General features: G+C 38.4%; 1 protein-coding gene across 2 annotated transcripts in view; it reads left to right on the forward strand.

The window, feature by feature from the left end:
• The window catches only part of IGF2BP3 (insulin like growth factor 2 mRNA binding protein 3), a 167,592-nt gene that overhangs the window by 22,009 nt on the left and 128,132 nt on the right, over positions 1 to 17,451 (forward strand). The window contains exons 2-3 of one of the 2 annotated variants that reach the window (XM_073333723.1): positions 10,036 to 10,084; positions 11,140 to 11,370. In XM_073333723.1, coding sequence (XP_073189824.1) covers positions 11,269 to 11,370 — 102 coding nt within the window. In that variant the 5' untranslated portion in view covers positions 10,036 to 10,084; positions 11,140 to 11,268. The remainder of the gene's footprint in view (positions 1 to 10,035; positions 10,085 to 11,139; positions 11,371 to 17,451) is intronic. The other variant, XM_073333722.1, reaches the window with a different exon arrangement.

Below are 17,451 nucleotides of genomic sequence, written 5' to 3' on the forward strand. Positions count from 1 at the left end.
CTCTCTTGTCTCACAAACGTGAATTTCAATGGAAAATTATGTTTTCCTGAATGTTTGCCCACTCTTGTTACAACACCTAAGATTTGTTTTAAGTTTAGTTTGTGTGTTTTCCAGCACTCAGTTTAATTGTCTTCCCTGTGTAGAGTCTGGTGATCTTCCATCATGGAGCTCGTTCCAGGATCAGGGTCTTTATTTCCCATCTTTGTCAGGGTCTCTCATATAGCAACATGAGAGAGAGAGAACATTTTTTTTTCTGTAGAAGGAAAAAAAGTTTGTGTATAAAAGTGATACTCAGACCTCAGTGCTTCATTAGCCAAATTAGTAATCAGCATTACCCAAAAGAGCCACAGTAGCGTGAATTCATTGTTTCATTTACTATAGTACTATATATTCATATTTAAACAGTATGACGGGAAAAGTCTGGGGTGTATGTGTGTGTGTCTATAATTATATATAATTAATTATCTCAGCAAAATGACTCAAGTATTATTTTATCAACTACAATTGGTTATTAACATAGCAAAAGCATCCTGACTGGTTGTTAATTAAATCACAGTGTTTTAATATCTTGTGCTGCAAAGAGCTGCAGAAACTCATTGAAAAGCTGCTTGTGGCTCCTGAGTTTCAGTCTGAGTATCACTGGTGTATTAAAACAAACAAATCTCCAAACACTCTGGCAGGGTGATGGGGGATTTTAGGGACAGGTACAATGTTAAACTACTTTAAACTCACTTTTTAAATAGACATTTGTTTCAACGTGTAACATTAAAAGTTAGAATCAAATTTGTAATAGCAAAGGAGAGAGACCAGGGTAACCTTAATTGCTAAGTTCATGCTATTGAGACTGAAGAGCAGAATGTACTGTCGTATCACAATATCTCTTTTTCTCAAAGCCCTGGATTCTGGCATCACGTGACTCTGTGAGAATCTAAGATCCTATTGTAAAAAGTTTTAGCCCCTATAATTGTGGTGAGAACCTTGAAAATGTGGCATTAAAGGCTAGGAAACCAGAAGGCAAATGTATTTTATTTAAGCCAATTTCATGATTTTTGAACATATTGGTAATGGTAATACTTAGAATAGTAGGTTTAACTATAAACATTATTGCACTCATCGATTGTTTAAATTTAATCTTCAGGACAGTTTAGTGACTCGTTCTTCCTGGATTAAACCCACATCATCTCATCCTCCAAAAATTCCCCGCCCCCAGACTTTATAACCACTGTCAATGAGATAGGTCAATACATATTTACATCAAGCTTCTAGCTGATGGGCACACAGGCAATAACTTCTCTGAGAATGTCTGTGAAATAGATGTTTTGACTGTTTCTGTTCTTCAACTGCTCTTCGAAGTGAAGTAACTTGTTGACTTTTTTAATTACAGGCATTAGTGCCTATATTTGCCTAAAAATGGCTTTAATATATACTTTTCCCCCTCTTGTAGTGTAAAAATAGCAGAACTTGCTAGTAAAGATTGTAAATGCCCCCTTTCCTTTCACATAGTCCCTCCAAACTGGCTACAGTTTGCAGCAGAGATCTTGTATGCGAGTTTCAGCTTGGAACTGCTTCTTATGGCTGATACAAATCTGTGAAAACTGGGTTTGTAATGGAAATGCTGATGGCCTCAACACCGGCAGCACTAGTAGACACCACTAAAATATTCGGGGAGGTAGAAGAGCCTTTAATTATGTAGGTGTTTAAAAAAAGGGAAAAAAAAGTTGCGGGGGGGAGGGAGAAGATTAGCATTGTGTGCTACTACTAAGGGATTAGAAGACTATGCAGCTAAGATGGTTCATAAACAATCCTATTACATATCTGTAAGTGTCTTTCTGCTTGCAAAAGGCATTGTGTTTGGTTTTTCATGTAGTCTTTAAGTGGACAACTTACAATGATCCAGATACCAGTTGGTGGGGAGTGGGAGGAAAAGTGGCAAAAGCTGTATAATTTTAAAGCATTCGGTCAGCAAAATGAGTTGAGTTAGAGGTACAGTTGTTTGAAGAATACGGATCCTTCATCTGAGTGGGAGGTGGGGCAGGCAGAAACTAGCTTTCAATAAACATGCAGCTTCTCTAAAGGAGTGGGGTGGGGGGAATAAGGGGGACTGTGGAGTACCATTCACAGATCCATTGAAAACTCAGTGGCTGCAAAATTGAAGACCATGTTCTTATTGATGGATGATAGAACTCACCACAGCATACGTATAGTGCTGTATCAATTTTTAAAAAAGTTAAAACTCTTAAAACAGCATTTCATGATGGTAAAACTCTTGGAAAATGCAAGTATCTTTCTTTAAATAACTGCGAATTTAAATTGAAATATGGTAATAGTTGCAGTGTCTTTTAATTATTTTCCATATTAAATCTCTTTATGGTCCACACATGGGAATTTACAAATAATGAATATAAGATTTTAGTCTAATTAGAAGTGTGAAAAATAGTCAAAATTATGTCTTGAAGTGGCCTTAGCTGAAAGCCTGTTATCTAATTTATTTTTATAAATATAAGGACTACAGGCCTATGATTTGACTATGCAGTGTGAGCTAATTTGGACATGCTGATCAATAATAGCCTTTAGGTTTCATGCATTCCAAAGCAACTCCCACCCTCAAAAATCTAGTCTGCAAAACAAAAGGGGGCAGAGAGAGACTTGGCCTTTCACACACCAAAATATTTCTCTTTTAGACTATAAGCCTACATTGAAACTAAATTGTTGCATTGGTGTCAAGTAGCATGGCTCGTGGTTTGTGATATAAGAATGGAGATGTATGAAACATTGGCCACATATGTAGTTCAGGGTTACTCTTAAAAATCTCTGGTAGAGAGATCCAGGCACACACATGTATTGTGTACATCTGGGGTGTTGGGGAAACAATTGATCGTACCTTGACATTTTTTTTTTTTTGTAAGCGAGAGCGGAAAGTTCCTTTGTGTGACAACATAAGAGCCACATTTTCATCTTGAGTGTTGCATATAGACGTATGCACCTCTCCAAAGCTGCTTCTGTGGTTGGGTTTGTATGTGCAAAAGGAAAATGAGACATGCATCATGTCTGAGATTAGAATCAGATCCTCAAATTTAAATCTAGCATGCTTTGAGTTTTGAGAGATCTTACTTTGTTGAAACTTTAAAACCTTTCCTGTTCTGCATGTAGTGACGCCTGGTGTTCTTAAACTGGGGGAGGGGAAGAGCGGTGGCTGTGTAACACATAGCTTGTTACCTAAGCCTCCATTTGTGTGAGTAATAGTATTTTTAATCTGAATTGCGGCAGTAAGATTTGCAGTTCAAGGATGTCCCCTCCAGTAAAATAAAGATGCTATGGTGTATCTGTGTTTTAATGTTCGAGAAACTACTTGTAGTTAGTAACTATCTCTTCTTGTTGAGCAGTTTGATTAAACTTACTCATCTGGTATTTTGAGGGGAAAAAATACTTCATTGTTTCAGAAAAAATCTTCATCTTAAATACTAACAATATTATAACATTGACAACTTAAGTATTTGAAGCCTGTTCCCCAGTATTCCTTCTGCTGGCAAGCATTTTGGTTGGTTTTATGAGTTTATGGCCCAAATTAGGCAAAATATAGCAATTATTCTCCTTAATGTGTTCTATAGAAATACACATTAGAAGTTGCTTAGCTTTTTATAGAAATAATGTAAAACTTCACTAGCCATTTGTCAATTCTAAACATAGTTTCCAGGGTAACAGTCTTGTGTGTGTGTGTATTTTTAAAAGCTATGCAGTGTAATTCTCCTTTTAGCAAAAGGATATGAAAACAAAACTTGGTTTTTAAGACATTCATCAGAATTGCTCATTAGGAGCAAATGAACTGATGGGGCCACAATATATGGAACTTGTAGGTAACTTAAAATAAGGCGCATTTATTCAATGTCTTTATTCAAAGGATTTTGTTTTTTGCTTATTTCTTGCATGCTTTTTTAAAAAGCGGAATTAAATTTTAACTACTGTATCTTCCCAGTCTTTCAAAATCACTTATCCAACTTAACTGGCAAGCAAATTGACTGTAATATTAATTACAGGAAAAGCTATTCCATTGCTATCTTAAAAAAAACCCCCCACTGTGATGTTACTTTAGTTGGTGCTTGGTGTGACCGCTTTATATTTGCTACACAGAGAATATCGTGCGTTCTTGTGAATAATTTAATTTTTGTAACTGTAGAATGTGGGCCTGTTTCCTCACTGTCACTGGTATGAATCAGGAGTAACTCCGTTGTCACGGTGGCTGAAACTGATGCGGGAAGAGCGTTAGGCACTGTATAGATAGAGTAGCTTTTAAAAACAAAAAAACAAACCCCTACAGAGTGGCATTAATAACCATTTTAATTTTTGTTTTATGGTTAAACGGTAGGTGTAATAAATAAATATAAATGTCATGTTTGTTTTTCCTGCCACCAGCAAAATCATTTGAAGTTTGATTCATTAACAGGAATTTGCTGTATTGGTACAAGAATCTTTAGTTTTGCCCTCAGTGTCTGGTTAATCCAGTTTGAATATCTGGACAGCTTTTTAGATACTCCAGTCCTTTATTAGACCATATACTATTTGTAGCAAATCTCAACTTTAAGTTTTAAAATACTATTATTCTGTGGGTTTTTTTGCCAGGTCCAGTTTCTTCAGGTGATTAGCCAGTATATTAAGACATGGGTAGTTGCAGTTTATCAATTCTAAATAGGCATAACTGAAATGAATTACCGTTCCATTCTTTACAAAGTTCTTAACTGCATAAATCAAGACAGCTTATTTCCAACTTTGTATGAAGCTGAATCTCTTGCAGTTGATTTGAGGTAAAATTGTAGATGTTGAGAGAAGAGCTGACTGCTCGTGACCCTTTCAAATGTACAAAATCATTTCATTTCTGTCCTGTGTCAGAACCATCTTGACTTAAAATGTCATGGTTTTATGCTGACATCTTTCCCTTGTAAGCTGGTAATTTTACTTGTATATTTTTATTCTGTATGGTTATTTAAATCAAATTGAATAGATGAGTATTGCACTACAGCTATAACCACACAACATAATTTACAAAACAATTCTCATACAAACACTTTGGGGTAGGGAACTTGTCATTTTTTGATGGGAGGTGTTTGTAAAAGGCTTTGCGCACAATAGCAGTGCAGAAGCAAAATCTTTCAGTTGCTGTAAAATGCTGGATATAAAGATTAGGAACTCTGAGCAAAAGTTGGAGATATTTTTTGGTATTCCTTGTAAACATATTTGCACAGAAACATCTTAATCTCCCCTCCCCCGAAAAAAACCAAACGTCTATGAATTTGCCTTGGCCAGATATAATCCAGTTCATCATGCAGGAATGAGAATGCTGAAATGTTTCTAAGCCAGAGATATGTGCATGGCCAGTGTTTGAGCATCTTCACCCCAAAAGAAGTTCTTGGGAGGTGGGAGCAAATCATTTCAGTATTTCCTTTTATTTACAATCTCTGCTTAGTACTGTTCTAAACCTATAGGGTTCTCCTTGGCCACAGGCACTGTGGGTTCCAAAACATGTTTTGACTGTACACTTGTTCAGAAGTTCTTTCTAAGATATATAAAAATTGCTCTATTAGTTGAGTAATCTGTGTTACGCTACTTTAAACATACCACTGTACAGTTACTTAGTAAAGAACTGCACTTTTCTCTGCCAATGAGCACAGTGAAATCTGTAAGCATATAAAACTGGTGTGGGCACAGTATAAATCTGTTAATGCACTTCAAGTCATGGTTGATACTTGTATTTGGATCCAGTTTCCAACACTGCACCAAAAGTGCAATTGAAATAATAGTATTAGAGTTTATCCAGTTCTTTTCTTCAGTTGCAGCTTTGGAGCAAGCCTAATACAGGACCTAAACATGTGTATTTCATCCTCTGTGGTAGAGGGCTGTTGTGTGTATTTTGAGAGAGAGAAATGAACATAGTTTACATACATCTAACTTTTGAAAAGTATCTGAACAGCACGTTATTAAGATCAGATGCATATGTCTGATTTTAATAAGTAACTAACTGTATAACTCAAGGGAACCAGAGAAATTGGTCACACTGACTAGATTTATTACAAAGATCTATTAAGATGCCCACGCACTCTTAGGTATCAGGTTATCACCAAAATTTCATTCAAAAAGTAAAACCTTCATGAAGTTAAGAATGAATCAGTCATTTCTTTAAATCTTGGGTGATTGCAGTTTGCTTAATTTTTATAAATTAATTAATTAATAAATATTAATATGACAAAAGTGATTGAGCATGACCCAGGAGCACAATCACATTATAGTATTAAAACCTAGCATACGATACCTTGCCAAAGAGAGCAGCATCGTTTAGAAGGGATGTACATGAGCTGATGGTTACTGAAATAGAAAAATGTCTCTGGAATGAAATTTTGACTTCCGTCCCTCCAGGATTGAGGCATCTTTTTAAAATGAGAATTCCACACCTTAAGCACCCCAAGCATGTATTTTCTTGGAGAAAAATCCTGGTATAATGAAAGCTAGATAGTGGTGTCTGTCTCACTGAAATCAATGACCAGGATTTGTTCCTTACCATGGACCATATTAACAGATTTTGCATGTGGTTTGATTCATGATGCTTTCTTAGTAGTTATTAAAGTAAAGTTGTGTGGTGATCCTGCATGGGTGTGTGTACACAGATCAGATGAACGTAATTCAATAATATTTTATTGGCACAACAAGCTGTTAAACAATGTTGCCAAAGTGTACAGTAGCGGTGGAAGGTACAATCCTGTCCAAGTTTGAGCAGCCGAGAGCTTCATGCATTTATCATTGGTGTACATTCCTGATCCCTGGTGAGGCTGTTATATGGCATGATATGGTCTCTCATTCTCTCTTTTTCCCCCTCCTCCCCCTCATTGCTTTTGGGTGAAAAGCCTTAAACCTTTTTACTTCAAAGATATATTTTTTGCCCTGTTTTCTAGAAAGTGTCTGTGGTCTCTCCTGTCACATTAGTTGCGTGATGAATCTGGGTTTGGACTGAACTGTGTGTGTGTGTGTGTTAGTTAACTGCATCTACTACAATATAACAGTAATGTGAAAGGATTCCTGACCCCCCAGACCTTCCTACTTATATTTTTGTGATCTGCATAAGAAATACTAGATAATGTAAAAGCCTTGTTGGCGGACGACAGAGTTATGCTGTTACGTTTGGAGCATGGCTGCTGAATGGTACAGCTGATTGTACTGACCTTACTTTAAACTTACAAGCAACAAAGTGAAGTGTTCATTTAAAAAATGTGACCTTTCACTTTCACATGGTATTAATAAGTGTTTCACTATTGCCATAAATTCGGAAGTGCACAATATGAAAGATACACCTTTTTGAGGCTAGCTTTCAGAAATCTTTCTACCCCCATAGTTTTCCCCCATCTCCATAAATGGTAGGGGATCTGGTCATTTAGGAATATGATCTTTTTTTTTTTTTTTTTTTTTTAATTTTCGCCCTAAATACTTATCTCTGTGCAAATAAACTGACTGGCCAAGTTAACTTTTATCAAGTTTTTTTTGTCTTTAGTAGATTAAAAAAATTGAGACTGGTAAAAGAGGCATGAATAAAGGTCATAAAACTAGATTTATTATGTCTGTCCTGTGTTTTGAGGTAAAATTGAAGAAACACAGGGTTTTTGTGCTAGATGAAATGGGAGGAGGGAACTGTGTATACGAATTCACCAGCTGATATACCTTCAGAATAACTATTGCCTAGTTCACAAAAAGAAAAGGAATACTTGTGGTGCCTTTAGAGACTAACAAATTTATTTGAGCATAAGCTTTCGTGAGCTACAGCTCACTTCATCGGATGCATCTTGCCTAGTTCTGTATCAAGGATTGAGCTCTTTTGGTTAGCCCTGTTGTTGTCATGTGGTATATCGTGTCAGTACATTTGTATCCTTCTATAGCAAGTTGTGACATACTCTCAGAACTCTTTAGTGAATTTTAATTGGAATCTACAAATAAGCAAGACTATAACAACACACCTCACTTTTTAAGCACATCAGACAACATTTAGATGACTGGTACTTTGCCTTGAAATGTTCTAATACTTTAAACTGTGATTACAGACTTGACTATAAAATATACATTCATCAATTCAGTTTTACTGTTGTGTTGATGAGTAAGAATGTTTTGATAATGCAGGACAGTGTATCACAAATGTAGACTTTTTAACTTTATTATGAAAAGCCTTTAATAATAAAGTTGCCCAAGATTGCAAAGATTTCTCCAAATATTCAGACTTTTCACATTGCTCCTTAGGCTGAAGTAGCTCCAGACTTTTGCCAGCAGGTTTTGTTCTATAAATCTCGGAAATTCAAAATTCAGGGGGGTCAAGTTTATTTATTTATTTATTTATTTATTTATTTATTTATTTATACTGGAGACCACTTTTATTCTGTCCACTTGATTGTGAACTCCACCATGAGGTGACCAAATGTGTATGTGACCTATTTAAGTAAGTAGATATATATACAATACTTCTACAGTTACATTGCAGTTGGTGTCTGTTCGTCTTCAGAGTTCACTTTTTTGCGAAAATAGATGATATGGAAGTGGGCTATTTACACAGTACAGCTAGAATACTGGGCCTGGTAATTACCTTCTGAGGGGAACCTTCACACACCGAAAATGTTAAGGATACAACTGGAGTTCGGTTTAACACGAGGCCTTTTGAACGGAGTATTTCAAGATGTAAAAACTAACTGGAAAGGCGAGTAAGTGAGGGTGAGAGAAGGAGTCAATTCTAGAAGAAATTTGCATAGAGAAAAAGAATGCCTTCCATGCCAGTGAGCTGTAGCTCACGAAAGCTTATGCTCAAATAAATTTGTTAATCTCTAAGGTACCACAAGTACTCCTTTTCTTCTTCCATGTCATTGTTAGGCAAGAATATCCCTAGCAGTGAGCATTGTCTACTTCGTCCTAAGACACTACTTGTCTGTACATGTTTGTTTGTTTGTTTTTTATTTTTAAAAATCGTCTGTTACTTTTTTGCAACACCACAAAACTTTGATACAGATCACTTTTAAAAGTTAAAAGTTTGTTTATAAACATTGGAAAGCAAAGTAGTATGTGTTTGAACCAACTGTTATGTATTCTGAGGCAAAAATGTTTCTTCAGCAATTCTTAGCCAGCTAAGACTTAGTTGTACCCCATATCCCTCCAAAGGGCTTTAAGTGATTATTTTTATGGTATAATGTTATCAATTTTCATGATTTCTTACAAGAATAGCTTAACTGGTCACATGCACGCACACAGTACCTGAGTACAGCTGGAGCTGTGTTAATCTACACATTCTTGGGAATCCCAGGGGCTATGTGGCATCTCTGGCATTTATTTGTTCTCTTGCCTTGGGGGAAGGGAGGAGACAAAGGATTTGGCATTGAATCTAGTCAGCTTTGCTGTTGTACTTCAAAATAAATATGTTGTTGACTAGATAGGTGACTGAATGCTAATATAAATTTGACGCAAAAATCTAATGAACTAATTTCATGATTTCTGCTTTGGAAGCAAAGAATGTCAGGAATTCACGTGTTAAAATGTGATCAATTAGGCAAGCCCCTTAATCTCAAACCAAACCTATTTATTCAGGGTTTTTGTTTTTCTTTTTGTAGGGGCGATAGAATGCAGTAAATATTTGAAGTTTCCTCTCGGAAACCTCCTGGTGTAAATTTTTTTCTCAAAAACAGTGAGGGGTGGAAAACTAGTATTTTGTATAGGCTTTTGTATACAAAGAGCTAGATACCTGTGTCTTGCTTAAAAAGATTTAATGAAAATAGCTTTCAAGCTACATACTTCTATGAAACATCACAGCTGCCACATGTAAAACAAATATTACTCTAACAGTTTGATGGACTTGGTCTTACACTGGTTTTGATCGAACTTCTTCCATTTGCACTTCATTGTTTTGTCTTTGTATACTGTGGATCTTTCTGCCTAGTTTATTAGAAAACATGCTTAAATGTACACTTTTTTTCTATTAATGATGCTTTTTCTGTGTTTTAACTATTTTCTTTAATTCGTCTGCAGGAGTCGGAAACTTCAGATCAGAAATATCCCGCCTCACTTGCAATGGGAGGTAGGATTTCACATTTTAAAATTGACATCCGTATCTAAAGCTGTATATTTCTGTTTCTCTTCTCCTCCATGAGACTTCATGCCTTTCCCCTGCCCTCCACTGGCTTCACACATGCCCCATTCTATTCTATATGTGGCGGGGGGGGAGGGGGAGAATCCTTTGAAAGTGTGAACAATAGAGCCTTCTAAGCAATTCAGATAACTGCCTTCATTTCTACTCTCTGAGTTAACATAAATAATGTTGAAATAGATTCTTGGGTAAATGCTGACTTCCTGATTCAGTCACTCTCTTTGACAGAAGGTTTATCCCTTTCAGAATTTTCTGGTACATGAACTCAGTAATCTTATGGAAGTTCAGAGTTAAATTCTTGGCAAAAAACCTTTCAACAGCAAAACTTTAATACTAGGCCTTTGTCTTTCAAATATTTTTTTTCCTTTCCACGAGTGGTGACATTATGGTAATTCTAGAAATAGAAACTGGTTTTGCTCATACAGTACAATTAAATCATCAACTCTGTCACCAGCCATTTCCATAGCAATTGCATATGATGCCACAAATAAACGATTGTGATTTTTACAGTAGGTAGGAACAGGATGGGTTGTTACAAAGATAAATCGTTTTGTTTATAAGATACACACACATACGGTGGGAAACTGTAGTAAGTGTATTTTTCAAGGATCCCTGTAGCCTAGCCTAGCTGATGGTAAGTCATCATGCTGGCAGATGGAGATCTGAGGGGATAGAGAGTTAAGTTCTTGTAATGTCATTAATCTGATGAAGCAGGTTGGCCAAACCTGTTCAGTTGTCTTTCTGTCTGCAACTACTTCATCTGCAAAATATCTACTGGGTGGTTTTGCCCTGTTCTGGATTAGAAGAACGGAGACCGGGTTCTCTCCAGTTCAGGCTTCCCATTTAGGGGTTTGTGTGCTATGAACACAGCCCTGTTCACCTACCCCCTCCTTCTGGTTTTCACTGTCAAATCTGGAAGTTGCAAAATAAGATACTGCACAACATTTTGATTACCAGTGATAATTTTATGTTTTTTTTTTTTAAAGTTTGCAGATGACTCAAAAAACTGGGGGAGTGGTAAATAGTGAGGACAGGCCACTGATTCAGAGCGATCTGGACCTCTTGAGAGACTGGATGCAAGCAAATAGTATGCATTTTAATGTAGCTAAGCGTAAATGTCTAGGAACAAGATGGGGGATTCTCTCTTAAGAAGAGTTCGGGGTCGTAATGGATATCAACTGAACCTGAGCTGCCAGTGTGATGCTGTGGCTAGAAAGGTTGGTGTGATCTGTGGGTGGATAAACAGGGGAATCTTGAGTAGGAATAGAGAGGTTATATTGGCACTGGTTTGGCTGCTGCTGGAATACTGTCTGGCTCTGGTGTCCACAATTTAAGTGTTACAAAATTGGAGAGGGTTCAGAGAAGAACCAGGAGAATGACTTAAGGATTGGAAAACCTGCCTTATAGTGATAGACTCAAAGAGCTCAATATACTTTAACAAAGAGAAGGCTAAGGGGTGACTTGGTTACGGGCTATAAGTACCTACATGGGAAACAGATATTAACAATGGCCTCTTCAGTCTATTCAGTCTAGCAGAGAAAGGTTAACATAGTCCATTGGCTAGGAGTTGAAGCTAGACAAATTCAGACTAGAAATAAGCTGTAAATTTTTAACAGTAAGAGTAATTAACCATTGGAACAACTTTTCAAGGGTCGAGGTAGATTTTCCATTACTGGCCATTTTAAAATCAATATCATAGAGGCTAGAATAAGGGGTGCTGCTGCACTCCCTGGCTTGAAGTGGTTTCCATACCCAGGGTTTACAGTTTGGTTCAGTGGCTCTCAGCACCCCCACTGTATGAATTGTTCCAGTGCCCCTGATCAAGGTTTGTATGTTTTTGTGAGATGCTCTCGGAATTACTTTCAGGGAAGCTCTATGGCCTGCATTAATGCAGGAGGTCAGACTAGATGATCACAACAGTCCCTTCTGGCCATGGAGTCTGTGAATAAGAATATCCATCACAGGTCGCTCCTGGGTTTCCCCCCCAGTTGGACAGTAGCCACCTGTATATCTTAGTGTTTTATACTGCCCCCATCATCATGGTGACTGAATGCCTTCCATGTAAAGTCAGTAGCAATAGGGAAGTCTCTAGTGGACTTGGTGGATTTTCTGGGAATACTACTTATTTTGGGGGTAAAATCTCTGCCTGGGTGGGTAGGGTTTTTGGCTTTGGTTGTGTGTGGATGTTTTGAACTTTTTTTAATAGTTTTGTTTTTTGGCTGGTAAGGGCTTAATGGGTAGCAGGTTGTGTCAGTGTTATGCCATTCTTCAGTAGCAAACTTTTCCCAGATTTCTGAACTTTATCTTGCTGGCTGTGCCCAGTTCCTTGAAATGCCTCTGTATACCTCAATCTGTTGGTCTGAGTCTGTCTCTTGCTAAAAGGGTATATCATTACCTTTATATTTCTGACCTCACTGGTAGATGTCTGTCCTGCTTTCCCTCAACTCCTAGTATAATTAATTCCCCAAAATGTTGTAACTGTTTTATGGTGACATTCTGGTTGCATTTCAGTGAAGGTGAGCGTCTTTCTGTGTGGGATTCCTAAAGGTTCCTAAGGCCAGGTCTATACTACAGACTTATATTGGTATAACTGTGTTGTTCAGGGGTGTGAAAAATACACATACCTGAGCAGTGAAGTTATACCCCCCACATAGACAGCACTATGTCGAGGGGAGAGCTTCTCCATTTGTCATAGGGACCACCTCTCAGGGAGGGGTTCTGCGAGGTACCTGCTTAGCACAAAGGTGGGATGAGTTCAGTCATATAAAAACGCTTCTAGCGAGTGCTGAAGAGGAACGTGTTCACTATTAATGGTATAGAAAGGTATAAGAGAAGTGTCCTGGAATTACCTCTGCAGTATCTTTCTCCTAAATGCTTCTGCTTCCACACACATAGCCAACTAGACATGAGGAACTTCAGGGTCTCAGTATGTGATTAAGATGTTAAAAAGGCAAGGTTTAAATTCATTAGACACTTTGGGATTGTCTTCATGTACTGCGCTACAGTTAGTGAAGATGATCCTACACCAATGGGAGAGCTTATCTCATCTGCGTAGTTACCACATCTTGGTGCTAAAAGCCCTTTCAAGAGCTGCCTTTGAACTCTCTGTTGGACAGGTCTTGGATTTGTCTTCCTTAAAACTGCCTTTCTTGTGGCCACTTGCTTGGTGGGGAGAGTAGGAAAACTTTAAACTCCTTGAGCAGGGATCCCTGCCCTGTCTCTTCATAAGAACAACCTCTTTGCCTGACCTTTCTCTGTAGGTAGCCCTGTATGCTGCAGCTGGCTACTGCCCCATGCCCCAAAGTACCCAGTGTTTCTACTGAAGATGGGCATTGCTATTCAGGTGCCCACTCTGTGGGCTGGCATAACGGATGATGGAACAATTTTACCTGTTAGCTTTCTTCGGGCAGGCCTTCACTACCTGCCGGATTGGCAGGTAGTGATTGATCCCCGAACACGCTCCCCATTGACTCCAGAACTCCAGCTTGCGAGAGGCGGAAGCGGAGTCGATGGGAGAGCAGCAGCAGTCGACTCGCTGCCGTCCTCACGGCCAGGTAAGTTGACCTAAGATACTCCCACTTCAGCTACGCATCTTCGGTTGAGCAACCCCCTCTCCCGCCCCCGGCCGCAGTGTAGACCAGCGTTTATAGTCATTCTGTGCTAATCCATTTATTTTATGGTTCTTTTGTTGTATTGGTGGAGTTGGGGCTGTTTTTAATTCTTATGTATTGTTTTGAAAACATTACATTATATTGCTGGTGAAGTCTCTAACCAGTCAGCCCCTCATAGAGAGAAGGTGTCGATGTACAAAATCGTTGCTTTTTCCTGTCTCCATATGCTGGTGAGAGAACTCAATTGACTGCTTGCACTGGCATAGAGAGACTTGGAGAAACCAGGTTACAAGGGAAGAAACTAATATTCGTGAGCAGTGGAAATTTGGAAATTTGGTTTATTTCCAATACAGTTGTTTTAAGGAGGTTACCCAATATTGTTGTTTTCTGCACTAAAGTCCTCTTTCAGTTCCCTTGAAAGGAAGGAATTCTGAGGGGATTTTAAAAATAGGGCTACATTTTACATAAGGGAAACCAGACCAATCTATCACTATATTGAATGGTCAGTGAACACATGTTATACACTTGTGCCTTGTAGTTTGTTGGTAATTTTGTATTGTGGTGGTACCTTGAGGCCCCTGTCAAGGATCAGGGCCCATTGTATTAGGTGTCCTCTCGCACTCCCCTCCTCACACCAAATAGGTGCCCCAAAGAGCTTACAATCTTATTTTTTTTAAATACAGGTCACTGTTTCACAAGGAGCTTGGTAATCTGTTTTGTGCTAGGGAGACTTGGAAGAAACCTATATGAATTTGTGCATTTAGGCAAACACTTGAAAATGGCTTAAATGAAGTTTATTGCCTTTCGTCTGAAAGCAGTGGAATTACATAGTTGGAGGCCACAATCTCCCAAAATCAGGTCCTGGTAGGCCAGATCCTAGTTTTGCCTCCTCACTAAACCATACTGGTCATAGATCAGATTAGACATCTCAACAAAAATATGCAAATATTTAACCTGAGTGTATGTGTGTTAGCATTAAACAACATTTACGTTGTGGTAGCATCTTTAGACCTCAACAGATCGGGCACTATTGTGCTAGGCGTTATACAAATCTCAGCTCACTCTGGAATCAAGGAAGGACAATGGCTTGTGGCTGAGCGTTCAGTTGTCTCAGTTGATGGATTAGTCTTGGAAGAGTAGGATAACAAATGTCTTTACTTACATTGTAGCGTTTGAAATTAACTGAATTTTAAGATTTTTTTGAGATTCTTGTTTTTATCATATGGTAGCATCATGCATAGTATTAAAGTCCCTGCCACATTGTCAACCTCTTCCCTTTATTTGGAGGCATTAAAATGAATAGTGAAGGATCAGAGCTGTCCCTGAGCTCTTACAGAAAATCACTTGCTGAGAGGCTGCTGCAGAACTCTCTGGTGATATCAGATGCTCTCGGAGGCAAAATGTGATTTTACAGTTACCTTTCATTGTTTTTTGAATTGTCTGTTTTGTTCATGAGTGGCAAACAAGAGGCTCCCCTATGTATGCGGCTTCTAAGCCATAAAATTTCCATAGAAATTTTAAACTTGGATGTTACATTGTTTATAACTTTTTTAAAACGTGAGCCGATGCAAACTTTTATGTTGTCTTCCAGACGACTTCAGTGCCTCTGTTTCTAGTAGCTTTACTAAGAAGCAGCAGAGACATTTCAAGTCCTTGGGCAGCTTGACTACTGCTTCTTAGATAGCAGTAGTGAAAAAGTTAAGTGTTATATCCATTTCACACAGCTTACTTGGGAGACCTATGAATAGGACCCAAAAAAGGAAGCTAAGAGAGGGACAGAATAAGGGATCCATTTCTTTTTACCCTTCCCTTTACAGCAGTCTAGATCAGGGAGAAGAGAGAACTCCTTGACCCTTCCCAGCATCTACTTTGTGGATTTTCCTGTTATTGGACATCTACTAGTTTGGTTACAGGGTGATACAAAAACAGAGCTAGTCAGCAGAATCCACACACTGCAGCTGGGTAGAAATCCAGTGCCTGCCCTCCTGGACATTACTTTTCTGCACACGTAGCAGGGATAGTTCAGAACTGCCAGTCACAAACTCCTGAATATGGGGGAGCCCTTTCTCCCTTAGATTCCCTACTGGCAGGTCTGCCTCCTATGTGGAATGTTGTAACTCATTCTGCAGTCTCTGGAAAATTGTAATATAGTGGAATTCAAAGCAGAGAATTAACTCCTACGCATTAATCTCTTTTGGTTCAATTGTATAGTTTTCATCCAAAAAGCCACAGATACTTAATTTGTTTCCAGAGTGCTAACGTTAATGGCAGGCAAACAGACTTTCTGGCGAGAGCAAGAAATCTTCTAAGTCCTGGAGACAAGGCAGAGCCACCTTTTGTTGTTTGTTATAGGTTGCATCTGCACATTATGCAGGCAGGGTACTTTTAAGGGGAGAAGTGAGACTGAAACAAGAGTGTTAGACACACCCCTCCAGCCAGAGTTGTATTAGTTCTGCTTCCCTTAGTCATGTATGCATTGCTTCATTGCCTTTCAAGTCCAAGACGTATCACCCTTACTCTTGAAGTGTTGCCAGAGGTTTGCTGTGGGTAAGTGACAATATCATACCTATATTTAAGAAAGGCGGGGAAATGATCTAGGAAACTACAAGCCCGCTAGTTTGAACTGAATTGTATGCAAGGTCTTGTAACAAATTTTGAAAGAGAAAGTAGTTAAGGACATAGAGGTAAATGGTAATTAGGATAAAATACAACATGGTTTTACAAAAGGTAGATTGCGCCAGACCAACCTGATCTTCTTTGAGAAGGTAACTTATTTTATTTTTTTTATTTTTATTTTTTAAAGACAAAGGTAATGTGGTAGATCTAGTCTACCTGGATTTCAGTAAGGTATTTGATATAGTTCCACATGGGAATTAATTAGTTAAATTGGAGAAGATGGCGATTAATATGAGAATTGAAAGGTGGATCAGGAAGGAGACCACAATGAGTCATGCTGAAAGATGAATTGTAAGGCTGGAAGGAGGTTACTAGTAGAGTTCCTCAGGGATTGTTCTTGGGACCAACCTTATTTAACGTTTTCATTCACAACCTTTGGCACAAAAAGTAGGAGTTCACTAATAAAATTTGTGGATGACACAAAGTTGGGAAGTATAGCCAATATGGAGTTGGATGGGAATATCATGCAAGAAGATCTGGAGGAACTTGAAAACTGGAGTAGTAGAAATGGGATGAAATTTAATAGTGTGAAGTGCAAGGTTTAATGCACCTAGGGACTAACAAAAAGGGTGTTTGCTATAAGCTGGGGACGTATCAGTTGGAAGGAACAGAGGAGGAGAAAGACCTGGGTGTATTGACTGATCATAGGATGACTGAGCTGCCAATGTGATGTGACGGTGAAAGGCTAATGCAGTCCTAGGATGCATCAGACGAAGCATTTCCAGTAGAATAGGGAAATATTTTTACCGTTATACAAGGCACTGGTGAGATCTCATCTGGACTAGTGTGCAGTTGTGGTCTCCCATGTTTAAGAAAGATGAATTCAAACAGGAATAGGTGCAGAGAATAGTTACTAGGATGATTAGAGGAATGGAAAAACCAACCTTATGAGAGGAGACTTACGGAACTTGGTTTGTTCAGTTCAACCTATTTGTGGGCCGCATCCAATACTACCTGCATGGCTCTGAGAACCTCACATGGGCCACAACTCTGCTGATTGGGCCATAAGTG

This window comes from Lepidochelys kempii, chromosome 2 (assembly GCF_965140265.1).
Source record: "Lepidochelys kempii isolate rLepKem1 chromosome 2, rLepKem1.hap2, whole genome shotgun sequence".
NCBI classification, from domain to species: domain Eukaryota; kingdom Metazoa; phylum Chordata; order Testudines; family Cheloniidae; genus Lepidochelys; species Lepidochelys kempii.